The following is an 18,787-nucleotide window of genomic DNA, read 5'->3' on the forward strand; positions in this document are numbered from 1 at the left end:
TAGATTAGGTCTAACAAAAAACTGAAAAATTGTTGGTTTAATCCCAAAACCCACATCATAAAACAAAATAAACACCAAAACCCATACCAAAAAGTTTCAACTTTTAGAGATCTACCGAGCAAAAGAGAAGGAAAAACAACACACAGATACAAACTTATTGTATATGAACAAGAATTGCAAAAAAGAAGTATAGAGAAGAAGAAGAACTACAGTAGATGGAGAACGAGAGTTACAGTAGAGAGAGAAAGAGAGTTACAAAGAGAAGATGGGTCACGTTTGCATCTGTTCCAATATCTTCAACTGCTTTCCAAGAATTTATTATGCGTTTAGCTAAATCTCTCGCCTTTCCCTGATGTCGTTTCTTCCTTCTTCCTTAATAAGCACCGTTCCATCAAATTGGCCATTAACCTCCATTCTTGCCCCTCACAATTTCATCAACTCTTCCTTCAGCTTCTCACATCCTTTTCAGAGAGAGAGAGAGAGAGAGAGAAAAAAAAAACTTCTCACATCCTCAAGTCCATATCATTTTAAGAGGTAGATATAGGAGGAAGAAGAGGAGGGGGACGAAGGTCATGTAGGAGAGAGCTGGGAGGGAGACAACTGGACAGAAAATTAAAAAGAGACAAAATAATATTTTTATTCTTATTAAAAGAGAAGGATAAAAGAGTAATTTTAATTATTTTTAACTTACAAACCTGCCATTGCAAGTCAAAGTGACTTTTTTTGAAATAAAACTTAAGTTGAGTGATTTTATTTTAAGAAATTGAAATTTATGGATGAAAATGAAAAGACCCCTTAAGTTTAAGGACGGTTAATGCAATTAAGCCTGCTGTAACTTATCATTAGTTTATCAAAATTTTGAACATTTGAAATGCTTAATCATCCTTTTTGGTTATGTGCAGTGGTTCTGATGTTTTGTGTTACTAAAGTTGCCAAGCTTGCTTCCAAAAAAGCTTTGGTTGAGTATAAGGGTATGAAAATGCCTCAGTAACCCTTGTGGCTGATCCTGCTATTGATCTAAGCTACCTCTCATAATTAAGATAGACGCATCTAAAGATGACCATGGAAATATGTACATATAGAATCTATATATACATATAAAATAACAAAGGACAATTCAAAAATTTCACAATGCAATTCCTAAAAGTTGTAAGGAAGATTGTGAAAGAAAGAGTAGGAAGATTGTAAAAGAAATATGCTCTTGGAACACCTAATAAAATTTTAAATTATAAATATATTATTATATTTTTTAAGAAATTTTGAGTTTTTTCTTTATTTTGATTTGACCAATTAATATATATATATATATATATATATATATATATATATATATATATTCTTAATTTAAAAATTAATGTTTATTTATAATTAATTATGACATTGAAAATCTAATTATATTAATTGTATTTAAATATTGAAAATTAATCATATATTATTATTATTTTTCTATTTTGTGATTTCAATATTTTATTATTGTAAATATTATTTTATGAAGATGCTTAACATTTTTAATCATAGCACTAATTAATTAATTATGGCTAATTGTGCAGTAGCAAATTTAACTTCAAATTATTAATATGAAGCATTTTTCTCGAGTATACAATATTTAGATATATATCACAGTTTGAATTATTGACTATAATTGGAAATTTATTAGCCTTTTAAAAATCTTTTGAAATTTTTTATTTTAATTTAAAAAAATATTAATTATTATCAAATTTAAACATAAAACTATATTATTTATATAATTTTAGTAAATTTATTTAAAAAATGTGGTAATATGTGTTATAAATTTAAACTCACATAGCAACACATTTCAAGAATCAAAGTAATTTTAATAAATTAAAATTCACTAATATTTACTTTTGAATAGAAATTTCACTAAGATTTTAATGATAAAATTTTGTACCACAATTAATCATGGTGTAGAAGCAAGCCAACTATTTCTCTCAAAGAAATATTTATATATTTATAAATATAATATTTGAAATATATAATTAAAATTTTAAATTTTAAAAATCATGAAATACAAACATATTTATAAATATTGAAAGTTGATTATATATTATTGTTTTCTATTTTTAAAATTTTAATATTTAAAATATAATTATTATAAATATATTTTAAGAAAATATTTAATATAAAATATTAATTTTTTTTATATTAATACACGTGATAAATTTGTCGATGCCTATATTCTTAATGAAATATTTAATAAATTTAATATGAAATATATAAAATATAATTAATCAAATATTTAATCAAACTTATTTAATAAATTTAATATATCACTCTATCAAATTTTTGTAAAAAAATAATTATATTTAATAATTATTTTTAATCATTTAAAAATATTAATTATATATATATAACATAAAAATTGCAAACGATGTAATATAATTATAAATTTATCCTAATAAAAATTAATAATATTTAATTGTAATCTAGTTATTATTAGGACTCATTTTATAATATTTAAATTTTTATGATAAAAAAGTTATATAAAAATAAATTAATTTTCTATTTTAATTAATCTAGAATCTAGTTTTTTTTTTGGGTTAAATTTGAAATCCTTTATTGGGCCAGAAAGCCCAATTTGCAAAGGGGAAGAGCGAGTAAGCAATAGAGCCCAAAGTGAAAGGCGGAGGAGAGATATGGGGCCGTCCAACAACACAAACCGAAAGTCCTCCCACGATTGTGGAAGACGAAGATCCCATAGGGTCGAATCCTCGGAAAACAGCCATGTTCTAGTCTACAAGCTACAAACAAACAAGAACCCAGCCATTTATTCCCCACAAAAGCTACCTTCATCAATTTTCATTTTTCATTTTTTTTTTTTAAATACATTGACAAGTTGACAAACTTCACCAATCACCACACAAGAAAAGCAAATAATGATCTAAATAAAACCAAAAAAGAATTTAATTTCGTGTTTTTTTTCTATTTATCACAAAACAAAATTAATAATTATAATTAAAAATGGAAACCCCAACAAAAACTACTACTGCAGCTGCTGTTGGTCTTTTGTTGTTCTTGATTTCTTCTTCTTTTTTTTTTTATTATTAATAACGAGAAAAAGAAAATAAATAAAGTGTTAATTCAATCGATCTTTCTCTTCCTTGATTATCACGATATTTAGTTCTTAATAGAAAGTGGAAAGCCAAACAAATTGCAATTTCACCGTTTATTTTATTTTTACCCGTCTTTCTCTCTCTCTCTCTAGTGTCTTTCTCTTTTTGGTTGTGTTTTGGTAACCCTAATTCTTTCGATTTTTGGATTCTGAGATCGAGATCGCTTCAATGGAGGCGAATTCTGAAGGGGACTATCAGAATACAGACGGCAACGACAATAGCAACAACAACGTTGGTAATTCTAATGAAGGCCAGAGCAGGCCTAAACGCCAGATGAAGACTCCCTTCCAACTTGAAGTTCTCGAAAAGGCTTATACTTGTCTGTGCACTTCCTTCTTAATAACTACTTTTTTTTTTTCTTTTTAAATTTTGTGATTTCTTATGTTTTTGATCCCTTTGTTTTTCTTTCCTTTTGTTTTTGGGTGTATTTTTTGATATGTGTATTGTTATTATATGCCAATGTTGATTTTTGCGGTTTTTTTGGGGTGTGTGTTCATTGTGTTGAATTTTTGTGAAGTGAATGAATTTTGATGCTTATAGAGGTAAACTTGATGCTTTATGTATTTACATGTTTACAAGTTGAATATTTTTGTTTAGTTTGTTGATTTTGGTGCTTTGTTCATGATTTAACAGTGGAGACATACCCATCAGAGGCTATGCGGGCAGAATTATCACAGAAGTTAGGTCTTTCTGATAGGCAATTGCAGATGTGGTTTTGTCACAGGAGATTAAAGGACAAAAAGGAGACTCCTGCTAAGAAACCCCGTAAGGCAGTGCCTTTGATGGAGTCTCCTGTGGAGGAGATGAGGGCAGTGGGGACTGAGCCTGGAAGTGATTATGGGTCTGGGTCAGGTTCAGGCTCTAGCCCATTTATGGAGCCAAGGAAGGCGTCTTTGGATGATGTGTCAATGATGAGGAGGTTCTATGAGTCATCACCACAGTCAGTTATGGAGCTTAGAGCTATTGCGTGCGTGGAAGCACAGCTGGGGGAGCCATTGAGGGAGGACGGGCCAATTCTTGGGATGGAGTTTGATCCATTGCCGCCTGATGCGTTTGGGGCACCTATAGGTATGAGCAGCTTGACAAGTTTCTGTAGTACTGTGCTTCTAATTGCCCAGATATTGTGTATATGGTTAATGTTGAAATGAGATCTTGTAAATAAAGACATTGTGAATCAGGACTCTACTTTTCTTGTTTAAAATTGTTATGCCTCCTAATTTTTTATTTTAGTATTGCATTCGCTAAGTTTTTTTTTTTTTTTTGGTATTCCATGTGCGGTAGCAATGGTGGAGCACCAGAAGCGGTCAATGCATTCTTATGATGGAAAAGTATATGAGCGACATGATGCAAAATCCAGCAAAGTTGGTTTCTCAAATTCTTTATATGAGTCTTCGTATTATATTGATCATATTGGCATGCACATTTATGCGTCAGATTTGTGATATTTCCATGCAGCTACGGAACTACAATATGGTTTAAATGCTTGATGAGCCTTTAGCATCCATTCATTGTAGTATGTGGTGTTAGTTTTTTTTTTCCCCTTTCCTTTTTAGCATCTATTCATCATGGTATGTGGTGTTAGTGTTTTTTTTTTTTTTTTTTTTCTTTTCCCAGTTTCAAGTCCTTGGTGTTTCAAAATTTTCTGCTGATATTATTTGTCTGGACATGCACCTTGTCCTTCTTTATCTTAGTGCTAATAGATAAGCCCATCATGAGAATGACAACTCGCAATTACCAATTAAGAAAATATTAATATTCTGTTAAAATAGCTAAAGCTAGGTGGCAACCTGAAGCTAAAGAAAACATCTGCAAAATATTTTCTTCTGGTCAAGTTTACTATCATTCAAGTCAAGGCTTGTCATGTCCCGTAAGTTCTTAAGGCTAGTTTTCTCTCCATTGCTATGTTTGACTTGTTGTATGTTTCTAGACTGGATTCTAAAATTGAACTATATCATAGATAATTGACTATTTATCTTGCCTGCTGATGTTGGATTCTGGTGTGGGAAGTTTGAGTTATCTGCGTGCTAGAACCTTTATGGTGCTGGTATGTAGTTAATTTGGGATTATGGTATTGAAGTATTTATGGACTTGTGGCATGGTTCAAATGGTTGAGTTTTAAAGGCTGGGCAAGTTGCAGAAACAAGTATAAGCTGCTGGAATGTGCAGATCATAGCAATAATAAGAGATAAGAAAAGTTGTTGATAGATAGACATAGAGAGAGGGTTGATTTGATAACATTCTTGTGTTACACTAAAGGTTTGAATTAATGGTAATTTGTCAAAGTGGTGGTTGTGTTGTTGGACCATACAGGATTCTATTGGTTGGAATTACTTTGAAATTTTTTAAAAACTAGCAAAATGACTTGAATCAATAGTAAAACAATAATTTAACTAAATATGCATCATAATCTTGTAGATGCAAGCAAATTGCTCCATAACATTGATCTTGTGCACCTAACAATTTAAAGTTGTTTAAAACAAATTATTGCTAACATAAAATAAAAAGATGATAAGAATACCTTATTTTGCAAAAAGCTTTTGGAGCAAAACTTGGAATTGAGCATATCAATGCAAAATAAAGTTGATGTCAATATAATTTCTAAAAGGTTGAATTCAAAGAAAATGTTTATGGGATCTGGGTAGGTAAGAAATGAGATTTTATGGCAGAAAATCCATGTTTTACAGCTGTTTTAGTTATAATGGCTGTTACAGCAATTACATTAATAACTTCCATATCTGCTGTTTTGGCCAATTCAGACTGATTGAGGATGATTCCATAAGCAGAGAGTGATAAACAAGAAAATATTGAATCCGTAGGTAGGCTGAAATCCCATTACTCAATAGCTGACATGTTATGTATTGGTAATTTAGAAAACCATGACGTATGCCTTCATTCCCAACTCTTCAATCTTTGTTGGCCACTGAGGTCTTCTCCTCTGAACTTGCTGTTGAATAAGACATCACTTTTTATAGGAGTTGACTGAACAAGGGTATCATGCTGCCTTTTGTTTCCTAATCCAATATGGAGTATATCCTGATGTCAATTGGCATGGTTTAGATATGTTCTCCTGTGTTTATATATTTTCTGGTTTGAGTAATTAGGTGCAAGTAGCTCCTTATTGGATTTTGGGCAAGAATCATGTTTTATCCTCTTCTTTTAAACATGAATAATGAATCCAAGAGGCCATCTGGTCGAAAGAAATGATTTAGGAAGAAGTTTTGCTTACATATTTAGCTGGAATTATCATCGTAAATGTTCCACTATATGTTTAAGTTCCTTTTTTCCTGAATGTTTGTATTAATGTGCTAAGGTTCTCCAAAGAACAAGGAATTCATGCTCATAATGCATTTACATAATTTTTTTTTTATGATATTAGTTTTCTTAGTCTGATCTAATGTATGCATTTCCAAGTCAACATCAAATATCCAGTTACATATAGTATATTGCCTGGTTTATATTGTTAAATTCTCACAGTTGTAAAAATTCTATCCCAGGCCTCTGCAAGGGCTTTTCATGACTTTCTCCAGGACTCCAGTATTAGATCTGATGCATATGGGCAAGTAGCTCAATCTCCTTATCGTGATCCTCCAGTTGATATTTCGAGGGGAAAAACATCATTTGTGCATGAAGATGAACCATTGGCCAAGGTTCAAGGTGCTCGCCATTTGTCTCAACAAGACAAGAGGGGACAAATCTTTACATCACTTCACAGGGATGATGACTATCCTGTGCATCATGACTTCTTTACAAACAATAGAATAAGTGCTCAGTCTATTGCTCACCCAATTGCGGGATCAGAAAATGCAGATATTTTTCCTAATGCTCAAGTCTTCCATACTGATACAGATTTGCGGATTGGAAAGAAACGCAAGGTATCCTGAACTATTCAAAAGTGTTTTGTAGGCTATTTCTTCTTCTTTTTCTAATGGACTGATAATTATGTGTGGTTGATTATTGTAGAATGATGAAGCTAGAATTGCGAGGGAAGTTGAAGCTCATGAAAATCAGATCCGCAAAGAGCTTGAGAAACAGGATCAACTGAGGCGGAAGGTATTGTCTTATCAGTCATGAGATGTTGATCAATGCAATCGATTCTATCTGACACTAATATTTGAACCTTGTGATCTCAGAGTGAAGAGCGAATGAGGAAAGAAATGGAAAGGCATGAGCGTGAAAGACGGAAGGAAGAAGAAAGGTTGATGCGTGAAAGGCAGCGGGAGGAGGAGAGATCGCTGCGTGAGCAAAAACGTGAACTGGAGCGAAGGGAAAAGTTTTTACAGAAAGAGTACTTAAGAGTGAGTATGGGATTCCATTTTTTAGCTTTGAGCTATCCTAGTTTTATGGCTGATGTTTTGATTTTCAGATCAAGATTGTCTCAACTGTATCTTCTTTCTTTTTGTTTATTTTGAATTAAAGGCTGAAAAAAGGAGACAAAAGGAGGAACTTCAGAGAGAGAGAGAGGCAGTGAAGCGACAAGCTGCAATTGAGAAGGCAACTGCTCGCAGAATTGCAAAGGAATCTATGGATCTTATAGAGGATGTACAGCTGGAACTCATGGAATTAGCTGCTGCAAGCAAGGGGCAAACCTCAATAGTTCACCTCAACTATGAAACTTTGCAAAACCTCGATTCATTTAGAGGTAATGATAACTTGTTGGAAATGAATATTTGATTGTCTCCTTATAGTAAAATTTATTTATTTATTTTTTTTTTATCTAAACAACAGCAGGAGCTTCTGCTCTCCTTTAGGCTAAATATTTTAACATGCTAGCTTATATAAATATTCCCAATGCGTAGCTGACATTCTAATGACTTAATAGCGGCACAAACTAGGCCCATATGTTTGGTGCTAATACAAAGTTAATTTTTGCTTCTCACAAAGATGAAATTACCAATTTATCATGGGTCTCCAATTCACTTCCATTTCAAATGTTTCCATCTTGACTGCCAGGGGGGAACTAGGTAGAGGTTTGGGGGCCTTGGTCCCTCCAAAAGTTTTTAAAATTAAAAGTTTACCCATAAATTTTAATATATTTTTTTTAAAAAATTACTCTCCCCCTCCTCCCCCCCCCCCCTCTAAAAAAAAAAATTTACTTATTAATTTTAGTGTATTTCTAAAAAAAATGTTCTTTGACCCTCCAATATTTTTATTTTTGTTTCGACCCCTGCACTTTATATAAATTTCATTCATATATTTTATATTATTTAATTTTGATATCTTAATATTTTATATTTTTATTTCAGTCCCTACATTTTTATTAAGATTTCATTTAATTTCTTTTTAATATTTATTTTTGGGCCCCTCAAATATAAACTTCTATCTCCGCACCTGTTGACTGCATGTCTGCTTCCCAAATTTTAGGCATTATATTTTTTCTAATGTTGTTACTGGCCATTCATGCTAATGAGATCTTTTTATTGTTGTTTGGCGTATCATTATTTTTTTTGCCCTACTTATTCTTTTCCTGGTCAGTTGAATCCAAACTTTTTTTTTTCTTGTTTTCACAGACTCTTTGAGAATGTTCCCACCAGAGTCTGTACAATTGAAAAAACCATTTGCTATTCAACCTTGGATTGATTCAGAGGAAAATATTGGGAATCTTCTGATGGTATGTCCTAAGATCATCTTTATTTCACTCATTTGCTTGTTTGCTTTTTTATTTTATCTTATTTTACTTTTTTACGATGGATAGTTAATGCTAGGTGCATTTTGATACTCTATCCTTCCATTGTGCATGCTCTGCACTTGTTCATTTTTAATGCATGGTGATTTCTGCAGTTGGGAGGAATAATAGCCTTGTTAGTTCAAGCAGTTTCTCTCTCTTTTTGTGCATGTTTATGTTTATGTGTTTGGCAAGTGGCTTTTCCTGCTAGGTTGTTCTATTCAAACTTTAGCCATGATTATGTTATTTGTCAAGTATCTGATTCATTAGGTAAATCTAGTAGTCTAATTCTGCAAATGGAATTCTGGTTCCTCAAATGGCCTTATTTGTGGCCTTCCTTTGTTGTTATAAATTTAAGTCATTTGTTTTCACTTTCCTAAAATTGGTGCTTGAGAGACATTTTATTAATGTTAATTTAGTGCCTCCTTTTTTTATATCTCAACATGTTTTTTCAGGTTTGGAGATTTGTTATTACTTTTGCTGATGTTCTTGGGTTATGGCCTTTTACCCTTGATGAGTTTGTTCAAGCTTTTCACGACTATGTGAGTTACCTTTTTTTTTTTTGTTGCTTCATTTTTGGCATCTGCTTTTTCCTCCCTATTGATATACATATTATTTTGATTTTAGGATTCAAGGTTGCTGGGTGAGGTGCATGTTGCTCTTCTGAAATTGATAATCAAAGATATTGAAGATGTTGCTAGGACACCTTCTACTGGATTGGGCTCAAATCAATATTGTTCTGCTAATCCTGAAGGTGGACATCTGCTGATTGTTGAAGGGGTAATTTCTGCTCCACTAATATGTCAATAACATGATTTGGCACAATATGCCTTTTATTCTCTCTTTGTTTATTTATTTATTTATTTTTGCTGTGTATTAGGCATATATGTGGGGCTTTGACATTCGCAACTGGCAGCGACACTTAAATCCATTAACATGGCCTGAAATATTCCGGCAATTGGCATTGTCTGCAGGATTTGGGCCACGGCTGAAGAAAAGGAATTCAACACGGACATACTTTGGTGATAATGATGAGGTTTTCCCTTCAAGTCGTTTCTGCATTTTCTTATCTGGCTTTCTCTCACACACACGCTCTGTGTGCCTTACTCTTTCACTAACACCATGTATACCTCACTGAATTCATGTTCTGAGCTTAATGTTAAGGTGATAAAGATGTAACAATGGAAATTGCCTGAAACTAGGCAGATTGAGATTTGAGAGGAACAAAAATTATTGTAGAAGAAACATTAGCTATGATTAAAGCTTGGCTTAATAAGATCTATCTTTTGATATTGCCAATTACTTTAGTTTTATCAGCTTCTTTTTGGTATCTAGTTAGGTATGAATAAGAAAACGGTTACGTTTACACCTTAGTGTAGCTAGATAGCCACATAAAAATGAATGTCAGTTGCATGAATCGAGTGTCCTAGTTTACAGCAGTGTTTTAATCTAACAATTCATAATCTAGATGAAATTGGTGTTATATTATCAACTTGAATTCCATAGACAAGATATTGCTTTATTGGTTTAACTCTTGAGGCATAATTATGTCTTGGAAATTGCAAATATTTTGATTTGATAGAACTGCTGTGTTCATAGTGGACAAATTTGCAAATAAACAGAACTTTAAGTTGTTCTTTTAGTTTCTGTTGCTTTGTTGAGCAATTAGGTGCAGATTTTTTTGAGGACCCATAGTTAGTTTTTATTCTGTATTTTGATTTAATTGTACAATTCTGTAATTTCAGGTTAAAGGTTGTGAAAATACAATTTCTACTCTGCGCAATGGATCAGCAGCTGAAAATGCATTTGCACTAATGCGAGAGAGGGGCTTATTACTTCCTCGAAGATCTAGGCACCGGTTGACACCTGGAACGGTTAAGTTTGCAGCTTTCCATGTTCTTTCACTCGAGGGAAGCAAGGGGTTAACTGTGCTAGAACTTGCAGACAAGATTCAAGTGAGTTCTTTTATTTGTTAAGTTTACCTTTAAGTCCACTATGACTTAATTTTTTTTTTTAATTGCATATAGAAGTCTGGGCTTCGTGACCTGACAACAAGCAAGACACCAGAGGCATCTATATCTGTTGCCTTGACTAGGGATCAAAAGCTTTTTGAAAGAATTGCCCCTTCAACATATTGCGTACGGGCTGCTTACAGAAAAGATCCAGCTGATGGTGAGGCAATACTTTCAGCTGCCAGAAAGAAAATTCAGGTATTTGAAAATGGGTTTTTAGGTGGAGAAGATGCTGATGATGCTGAAAGAGATGAAGATTCTGAAGGTGATGTTGATGAGGACCCTGAAGTTGATGATTTAGCTATTCCATTGAGTGCTACCAGAAGTGCAGACAAGTCTAGTGAAGCAAATACTTGCTCAGGAAGTGGAAAAAATAGTATCTGCAATGGTATTCCATTAATTGAACAAAATGAGCCTGTCAAAGAATCTTCATCTGTCCATCTGAATGGTCCAAAGGATGCAAAGACTCTAAGTAGCGTTGAGCAACGTGTTCCTCATGGAGATGTTGGGGTAAGAAATATAGATCAGGAAAATATTGAGATTGATGAAAGCAAGTCAGGTGAATCATGGATTCAAGGACTTGCAGAAGGGGAATATGCTCATTTAAGTGTTGAGGAGCGTCTTAATGCTCTTGTTGCACTGGTTGGCCTTGCAAATGAAGGAAATGCCATTCGTTCTGTACTTGAGGTACATGTTCTTTCCAACTAGTCATATATTATAATTATCAAATAACTCTTAATTGGAAGAAAGTTGGGCTCAATTTTGTCCCCCCTCGCCCCCGCACCCCCCCCATCCCCCACCCCACCCCTTTTCTTTTCCTTCTCTGTGTCTGAGCATGTGTGTTTATAAAAAATTGGTGGTATCTGCTTTGTAGGATCGTTTGGAAGCTGCAAATGCTCTTAAAAAGCAAATGTGGGCTGAGGCACAATCAGATAGAAGTCGCTTGAAAGAAGATATTGTGAGTGCATTAGATTTTCCATCTTCCATCGGGGGCAAAGCTGAAATGCAAGTTACTATTTCTGCAGTGGAGGGCAGCCAAAGCCCATTGCCTTTTGTTGATAGTAAAAATAAGGAGGCATCTCCAAGCACTACTGGAGACCAAAAACCATTGCTTGCTTCAGGAAATGTACAGAATCACCTGAACAGTGTACCTACTGAAAAAACCTTGATGGTTCAAGATCTCTCCATGAATCCGGATAACTTCGCAAGTCAGCAGCATGGGTATGCTTCAAAAAGGTCACGCTCACAACTGAAAGCTTATATTGGCCACATAGCAGAAGAGACATATGTTTACAGGTCCTTGCCTCTTGGACAAGATCGCAGACGGAATAGATACTGGCAGTTTGTAGCATCTGCTTCTAAAAATGATCCTTGTTCTGGTAGAATCTTTGTTGAATTAAATGATGGCAATTGGAGGCTTATTGATTGTGAACGGGTAATGTAACTCTAATGCACGCGTGTTTTCCCATTCCTCTGTGATATTAAAGTTATCATTTGTATCTTGATTGCAAGTCTGCTATAATGAATTGAACAAATCTACGGCTACAAGTTTCACTTATTTTCATCAACTATTATTTACCTTTTTAATTGGGCAATGATAACTTTTGACTTATCAAATGAGGTTATCAGAAGGTGTAACTTCAATTTTTTGTTAGAAGTAAAAATATATAATTTGTAGGTGTAATCATAATTATTTTATTATTTGAGCCATGGAGTTTTTTACTAAATGATGATTGTTTTCTGCTGGCTTTTTGAGGGAGGTTTTCCTTGCATTAGGGGAAAACTCTTTCTTCAACATTTCCCCCTGCATCATAGCGGCTCCTCTTTCTTGGTTCATGAATGTAGGAAAATTATCTCTTGAGAATTCACTGATGATAATGCTTTTGATGATTTTTTGCATTCTAGTTCATATAATTATGTGTTTTTGTGGCTTATACTTTACAGTTCATTGACTATGTTCAATTCCATTTATCTGTAGGCCTTTGATGCCCTTTTGTCATCTTTGGATACTCGTGGAATTAGGGAATCCCATTTGCGTATAATGTTCCAGAAGATTGAGAAATCTTTTAAAGAGAATGTTCGAAGAAATTTGCAATCTGAAGACATTATATGCCAAAATGGAACCACTGCTGAAAATGAAGCTGGTGAAGCAGATTCTAGCCCTAATTGCTCTGCTGGCATCAGCAGTCCTAGCAGTATGGTTTGTGGTTCAAACTTAGATACCTTGGATACATTTTCTTTTTTCAGAATTGAGCTTGGAAGAAATGAAATAGAAAAGAAAGGTGCCATGAAAAGGTACCAAGATTTTCAGAAGTGGATGTGGAAGGAATGCTTCAATTCCTTGACTTTATGTTCCATGAAATATGGGAAGAAAAGGTGTTCACAGATATTGACAACTTGTGACTGGTGTTTTGATTCTTTTCTCACTGAAGACACTCACTGTGATTCTTGCCACCAGACATTCAATGCTGTTAATAAGAGTTATAATTTTTCAGAACATGGGGTTCAGTGTAAAGTTAAAAGGAAACTAAACCACAGGATTTGTGATGCTTCTCTACCTCTGGGCATCAGATTACTTAAAGCTTTGTTAGCTTTCATTGAGGTGAAATGGCATTTTGATATTGCAGTTTAGTAATAATTTTCTTACAATTTGACATCTCAAGTACTTGCGATTATGTCGTCTTGACTCGTTTATTATTTGTCCATTTGAACGTGCAGGTATCTGTTCCCCCAGAAGGTCTCGAGTCATTTTGGATGGAAAACCACAGAAAGACCTGGGCTACAAAGTTGAACGTGTCATTGTCAACTGAAGAACTCTTGCAGGTTCTAGACATTAATTCTTACTGCCCAATTTGAACTATTTTTATCAGCAAAATCATTGTTTGTTGTTGTTTAACATAAATTTATAATGTGTAGTCATAGTTGCCTTGCTACATGTTTTAGCCGCATTGCATCTCTAAGATGCATTAGTCTTTTTCTGCGTCTGTTCTTGCATTGGTTTCATAATTCTATCAACTCCAGTTAAATGTTGTGAAATCACATATCAGGATTATGAAGTCTTTGCATGGTAGTATGGTACAAGTGCATAAAACAAGGATTCTATGTATTTTGTGTTTATTTGCTTCTTTAATTGGAGAATTGTATCTACAGATGTGCAATATAACAATTTGTGGTAAGCCAGTGTCAGTATGGCATAATATGCCTAACATTGCATCTTAATTTGTCCTATATTATGGGATGATTTTCCTTAATTAATAATTTATGTTGCAGATATTGACGGTGCTTGAGAGTGCCATAAAACGAGACTGTTTATCTGCTGATTTTGAGACGACAAAAGATTTATTGAGTTCTTCCACTTCGGCACAGAGTGCATTATATGGTTCTACTGATCTGAGATCAGTTCCTGTGCTTCCATGGATACCAAAAACCACTGCTGCTGTGGCTCTTAGGCTTTTTGAGCTGGATGGTTCAATTACGTACATTCAGCATGAAAAGGTTGAGCCTAGTGAAGACAAGCCAGTTAAAGTATATATGGTCAGTTCTTTCACCTCACCCTCAAAATTTCCCTTTTTGCTTTTTCCTTTTCTTTCTTTTCACCATCTTTTTCATAGCCTGCCTATAATGGGGGAAATTTGGTGTACTTAAGCATGGGGTTGGGGTGCCTTGGCTGAACAGGTTAAGTTGTGTGTGGGCATGTTGGCTTATCTCCCTAAAAATGTCTTCTAGGAACAGTTGTGGAGATTTTCTTGAATTGGTTAGGTAATTTGTTCCTCTTATATGCAGAAGCTTCCTTCAAGATACTCTCTTCTCAAGAGCAAAGAGGTTGAACGGAAACGACTAAAGCAAAGTGAACATGTCAAAGGAGATAACGTAACGGACTTGCGTAGCAAACGTAACAGCAAGAAATGCCGGCGGGGAGGCCGTGATCAAGGATATGGTACAAAGTGGCAAAGAAGAGCACCTGGTCTTAAGTCTGATGCAAATAGGCGTAATGCTAGGGAAACTGAGAAATTCAATTTAGGATCAAAACAAGGACGAAAGACAAATACTCAAGGTTCCAGTCGGGGTCGTCGAACAGTTAGGAAGAGGAGAGCAGAAATGATGGTAGCTGAGGAGGCATTGATTGGTCGTATGACCAACACTGTTGGCCCGAAGAATTATGGTGGATCATTGAGAAACTTGGGCAAGGAAGATTGGGGCATTGAAAAAGTGAGGATGGATGTGGATGATGCTGATAATAGTAACAGTATGGAAGCAGCAGAATCTGATGATAATGTTGAAGCAGATGAATATGAACAAGTAAACTGGGATCAAAGTGTTAATGGAGCTTCCAGTAGATGGAATAGAAATGTATTGGAAGTGAGTGATGATGATGGAGATGCTTCTGGAGACGATAATGGCATTGAAGAAATGGGAGCTGAAGAGTCCGAGGGAGATGTAGAAATAAGTGAGGGTTCAGAGGGAGTAGGAAATAAGATAGAGAATGATGAAGGCACAGACACTGCAGATTCAGATGACTATATTAGTGACTGAAAAGAGTATGCTATTGATGAAAGTCCCAGCAGCCATTTGCTCGTGAGCTGCATTATTTTTGGCCTTTGCAGCTTAGCCAGCGACTGAATTTAAGCCTAAGAGAACAAAGAAACAAGGTTGCCCTTTCCAATTTATGGTGCAATATCAGGTAGAATTTACAACTAATACAATAGATTCTCGTTTTAATCCATTATTGTTAACGAGCATTGGATTTGATTATAAGCGATGCGCCATGAAAAATGAGTTTTTCTTCTCTCTCTCTCTCTCTCTCTCTCTCTCTCTCTCTCTCTCTCTATATATATATATATATATATAATAAAATTTTTTCTTAGAACAAAATAATTCTCCTCTATTGTAGATAAATAACAATACATACGGAATATATGCTTCTTACATGAATAAGCACCTAATAGTTTCCGAAAATAGAGTATACTCTCTTGTATAGGGGTTGTTCCTTTTTCCCTTTTACTGAGGCAGCACCTGCACAGCTCCACCAAGGTAGTTATCGTCTTTACAGTGTCTAGACGCCCATCGTTGCCCACCTACCCATAAGCAAACATAAAAACCAGTGCGCTTCCATGCCCATAACTTTGTATAGTTTAAATACAGTGGCATCTTGCTATCGTATGCATATCTCAGAACTTTGCTATTATTTTATTCAACTAGATGTTTAATGTTCAATTCTCTGGTACAAAAACTAGCAACACAGAACAACAGCCATCTCCAAAAACAATTAAAGAAAGGTATTCACAAAGAGACCGAGCATTACTGAACTCCCAAATCTATGGGGCCAATAATTTCTTGATTCCTGACTTCTGCTCAGCAGTTAACCTTGTTGGGAATTTTATATTGAACTTGATTCTCAAGTTTCCCCTCTTTGAGGGATCCTTTGGTATAGGCATGCCTTCGTTTGGAACAACTTCTTCATAGTCCGGTTGAATCACGCTGTTGATTAGGATGGTCAGGCTCCTACCATCTAGAGTTGTAAGATGGACAGTATAGCCTGTTAAAGCTTCTGCAAGAGGTATCTTCTTGGTTACAATCAGATCATTGCCTTCCCTTGTAAATGTGCCGTGTGGTTTCTCATCAATGACAAAGACGAGATCTGCAGGGATAACATTTGGTTGCTCATTGCCTTTCTCAGGGAAAGTGATTTTTGTTCCCTTTTTCCAGCCAGGCTTGATATCAATGGTTAATATTTCCTCCACTGGCAAGGTTTTCCTGTGTCATTTTCAAACAAGAAAAAACCAGAAGTTAGTAAACCAGTAGTCTAAATCAGGGTAGCTAAAGCTATCAAGAGGGAGAAGCACACAGAAAATTTGCCCAACTGGCTTGGTATGGTTGTAAAATTTTAATGGTGAACTAGGATGACATTGACAACCAAAAATCCAAAACATACCAATCTTGCACATGAGTCTTAATTCCAGCCCTAGAATCAATTAGCACAAGATGATAATATATTCACCAGGAGTATTTATCCGCACAAAAAAGGTACAACAAGAAGGGCTGAAGACCAAATGCCTTAAAGAAAGAATGTTAATTCTGAGTACAGAAATCATGCATGTATAATTAATTCACTGAAGCATACCAAATAAGAAATTAAAATTGCCTACAGAAGTACAAACTATCAGCCAAATCATGGTCAGAAAAAGGGTAAAATTAAATGAAAGCTAATTGAACCTAAGACCAACTTGAACAGTCTAAGCCTCAACAGCTTACTATTTTAACAAAATCAGCGATTCATGAACTAATTTTGATTTCTTCAATGCCTTTTTCTGAAGTAAACTAAAGAACACTGCCTTCCATGCAGTGGTACAGGTGACTTACAACTGCAAAGGGCAGCATTAGCAACTACAGAAGCAATAGCCATCATATTGATGACAACAAAATGGTTGCGACAATGCTGAATTTTCAGGATGAAAAATACAAAAGTCACCACCAATTCCATCACTATAGCTAGCATCCAATAGTTACTATCGACTATAAGCCCTGGCCACCAAGCCTCTTAACCATAGATGATATTTCTATGAAATGTTTTAATTCATTCCTTTTAAATCACTAAAAGAAAGCATCTAACAAATCTGGAATGAATAGATCACTTACCCGCTAGCATCAGCAATTTCCCTTGAAATCTTCATCTTTTTAGTGGTCCCCCTGTAAAGCTCCTCAAGGGTACAAGGCAATTTATTTTCAATTGGAGGAGCTTTACGAGGAGCTGAACTCATTGGGCGTCCCTCACCGAAAGAACTGAAAATATCATCACCAAACATTCCACCAAAGGACCTTGGACCAACTCTTATGCCACTAGCACCTCCCATTCCTCCAAATGGGCTTGAGAAACCAAAGAATTCGGCAAAAATGTCATCGGCATTTCTGGGATTGAATCTAAACGCTGTCGGGCCATCTCCAGTTGAGAAGAAAGTTGCTCCTCCAGGACCACCAGCACCTGGTGGTGGCACCTGGCCTTTGAGCCCTTCTTCTCCGTATTGATCATATATTGCTCTTTTTTGAGGATCACTTAGAACCTGTAAAAGAATCAAAATACAACTTGAGCTTCCAGAATTAATGTATTCTATAAAAGATGACATTAGAATTCTTAGTTTGAATCCAAATACAACCATGCTATCAGAAGACAAAAGGCATAAAAACAGAGCAAGACCCATTAAAGTGTAAATCAGCAAATCTCGAATGATAAAAAGTGATTGAAACACGAAAGACGCCAATTGCCTTCCAAAACCCAAGAAAGCAACTATGTCCTTATCGGATATATATATATATATATATATATATATATATATATATATATATATATATTTTAAATGATAATTATACGTAAGTTCCATGTATAAGGAGCAGCAAATACATATACAAAATAGAACCTTTCTGCTTGAAACAGAAAGAGAGATTGGATGGTTATCATAATTTACCTCATAAGCCTCAGAGATCTGCTTGAATTTAGCCTCAGCTTCTTTCTTGTTATTTGGGTTCTTATCTGGGTGCCACTTCATGGCAAGCTTTCTATAAGCTTTCTTCAAATCTTCATCTTTAGCGTTCTTGTCGACCTGCAATATCTTGTAGTAATCAACACCCATATCGAATTTCTCTTCTTCCTCGCTCTGTGTTGCTTGCTGCTGTCTTCTGCTGAAAATTGAAGGGGTGGCACCCAATAACCTATAAATTACCAGCTATATGGTTGGGGGGTTTGGATTACTGGTGTTGTTGGCTGTGATGGCGGGATGTTAGCTTTTGATGTCCAATTGATTGGTGTAGCTCTATAGGAGGCTCAATAAGAAGAGGAAAGAAGGAGAAGGATTTATCTCGAACATCTTAGAGGACCAAAATGTAGAAGGCTGTGGAACTTTCCAGAATTTTATAGAAAATGGTCGGTCTTGAATTATAAAAATAAGTTGTTATATTTCTATTATGATATAATTAATATTTAATATTTT

General features: G+C 34.8%; 2 protein-coding genes across 5 annotated transcripts; one reads left to right on the forward strand and one right to left on the reverse strand.

Moving 5' to 3' along the window:
* The first annotated feature begins 2,723 nt into the window (after positions 1-2,723).
* LOC110632871 (homeobox-DDT domain protein RLT1) lies at positions 2,724-15,591 on the forward strand. Of its 4 annotated transcripts, none has more exons than XM_058130260.1 (18): positions 2,724-3,450; positions 3,765-4,198; positions 4,409-4,492; positions 6,626-7,003; positions 7,092-7,181; positions 7,262-7,426; positions 7,548-7,770; positions 8,639-8,739; positions 9,249-9,335; positions 9,421-9,573; positions 9,674-9,829; positions 10,539-10,748; positions 10,821-11,492; positions 11,680-12,240; positions 12,784-13,407; positions 13,524-13,628; positions 14,076-14,339; positions 14,592-15,591. In XM_058130260.1, the coding sequence occupies exons 1-18, from the start codon at positions 3,300-3,302 to the stop codon at positions 15,336-15,338; spliced, it is 5,205 nt and encodes a 1,734-aa protein (XP_057986243.1). In that variant the 5' UTR covers positions 2,724-3,299; the 3' UTR covers positions 15,339-15,591. The 4 variants fall into 4 exon arrangements, with proteins under 4 accessions (XP_057986243.1, XP_057986242.1, XP_021636927.2 ...); XM_058130259.1 differs by having other exon boundaries at positions 10,824-11,492; positions 14,589-15,591; XM_021781235.2 differs by having other exon boundaries at positions 2,726-3,450; positions 3,765-4,199; positions 4,413-4,492; positions 14,589-15,591.
* Positions 15,592-15,969: 378 nt separating this feature from the next.
* LOC110632872 (uncharacterized) lies at positions 15,970-18,707 on the reverse strand. Its single transcript, XM_021781238.2, has 3 exons — positions 18,266-18,707; positions 17,442-17,863; positions 15,970-16,559 (listed from the first exon to the last, which is right to left on the reverse strand). The coding sequence occupies exons 1-3, from the start codon at positions 18,428-18,430 to the stop codon at positions 16,121-16,123; spliced, it is 1,026 nt and encodes a 341-aa protein (XP_021636930.1). The 5' UTR covers positions 18,431-18,707; the 3' UTR covers positions 15,970-16,120.
* Between the last annotated feature and the right edge of the window lie 80 nt (positions 18,708-18,787).

Source organism: Hevea brasiliensis, chromosome 11 (assembly GCF_030052815.1).
Source record: "Hevea brasiliensis isolate MT/VB/25A 57/8 chromosome 11, ASM3005281v1, whole genome shotgun sequence".
Lineage (NCBI taxonomy): Eukaryota > Viridiplantae > Streptophyta > Magnoliopsida > Malpighiales > Euphorbiaceae > Hevea > Hevea brasiliensis.

What these genes read in the sequence shown, in the direction of transcription:
- LOC110632871 (XM_058130258.1), top strand. Translation starts at nt 3,300, where the DNA reads ATGGAGGCGAATTCTGAAGGGGACTATCAGAATACAGACGGCAACGAC. An exon ending in ATGCGTTTGGGGCACCTATA is followed by an intron (nt 4,199 to 4,408) that starts GGTATGAGCAGC and finishes ATTCCATGTGCG; the next exon opens with GTAGCAATGGTGGAGCACCA. An exon ending in TTCAAGCTTTTCACGACTAT is followed by an intron (nt 9,336 to 9,420) that starts GTGAGTTACCTT and finishes TTTTGATTTTAG; the next exon opens with GATTCAAGGTTGCTGGGTGA.
- LOC110632872 (XM_021781238.2), bottom strand. Translation starts at nt 18,430, where the DNA reads ATGGGTGTTGATTACTACAAGATATTGCAGGTCGACAAGAACGCTAAA. An exon ending in AGATCTCTGAGGCTTATGAG is followed by an intron (nt 17,864 to 18,265) that starts GTAAATTATGAT and finishes ATTCTTTTACAG; the next exon opens with GTTCTAAGTGATCCTCAAAA. An exon ending in GAAATTGCTGATGCTAGCGG is followed by an intron (nt 16,560 to 17,441) that starts GTAAGTGATCTA and finishes AAAATGACACAG; the next exon opens with GAAAACCTTGCCAGTGGAGG.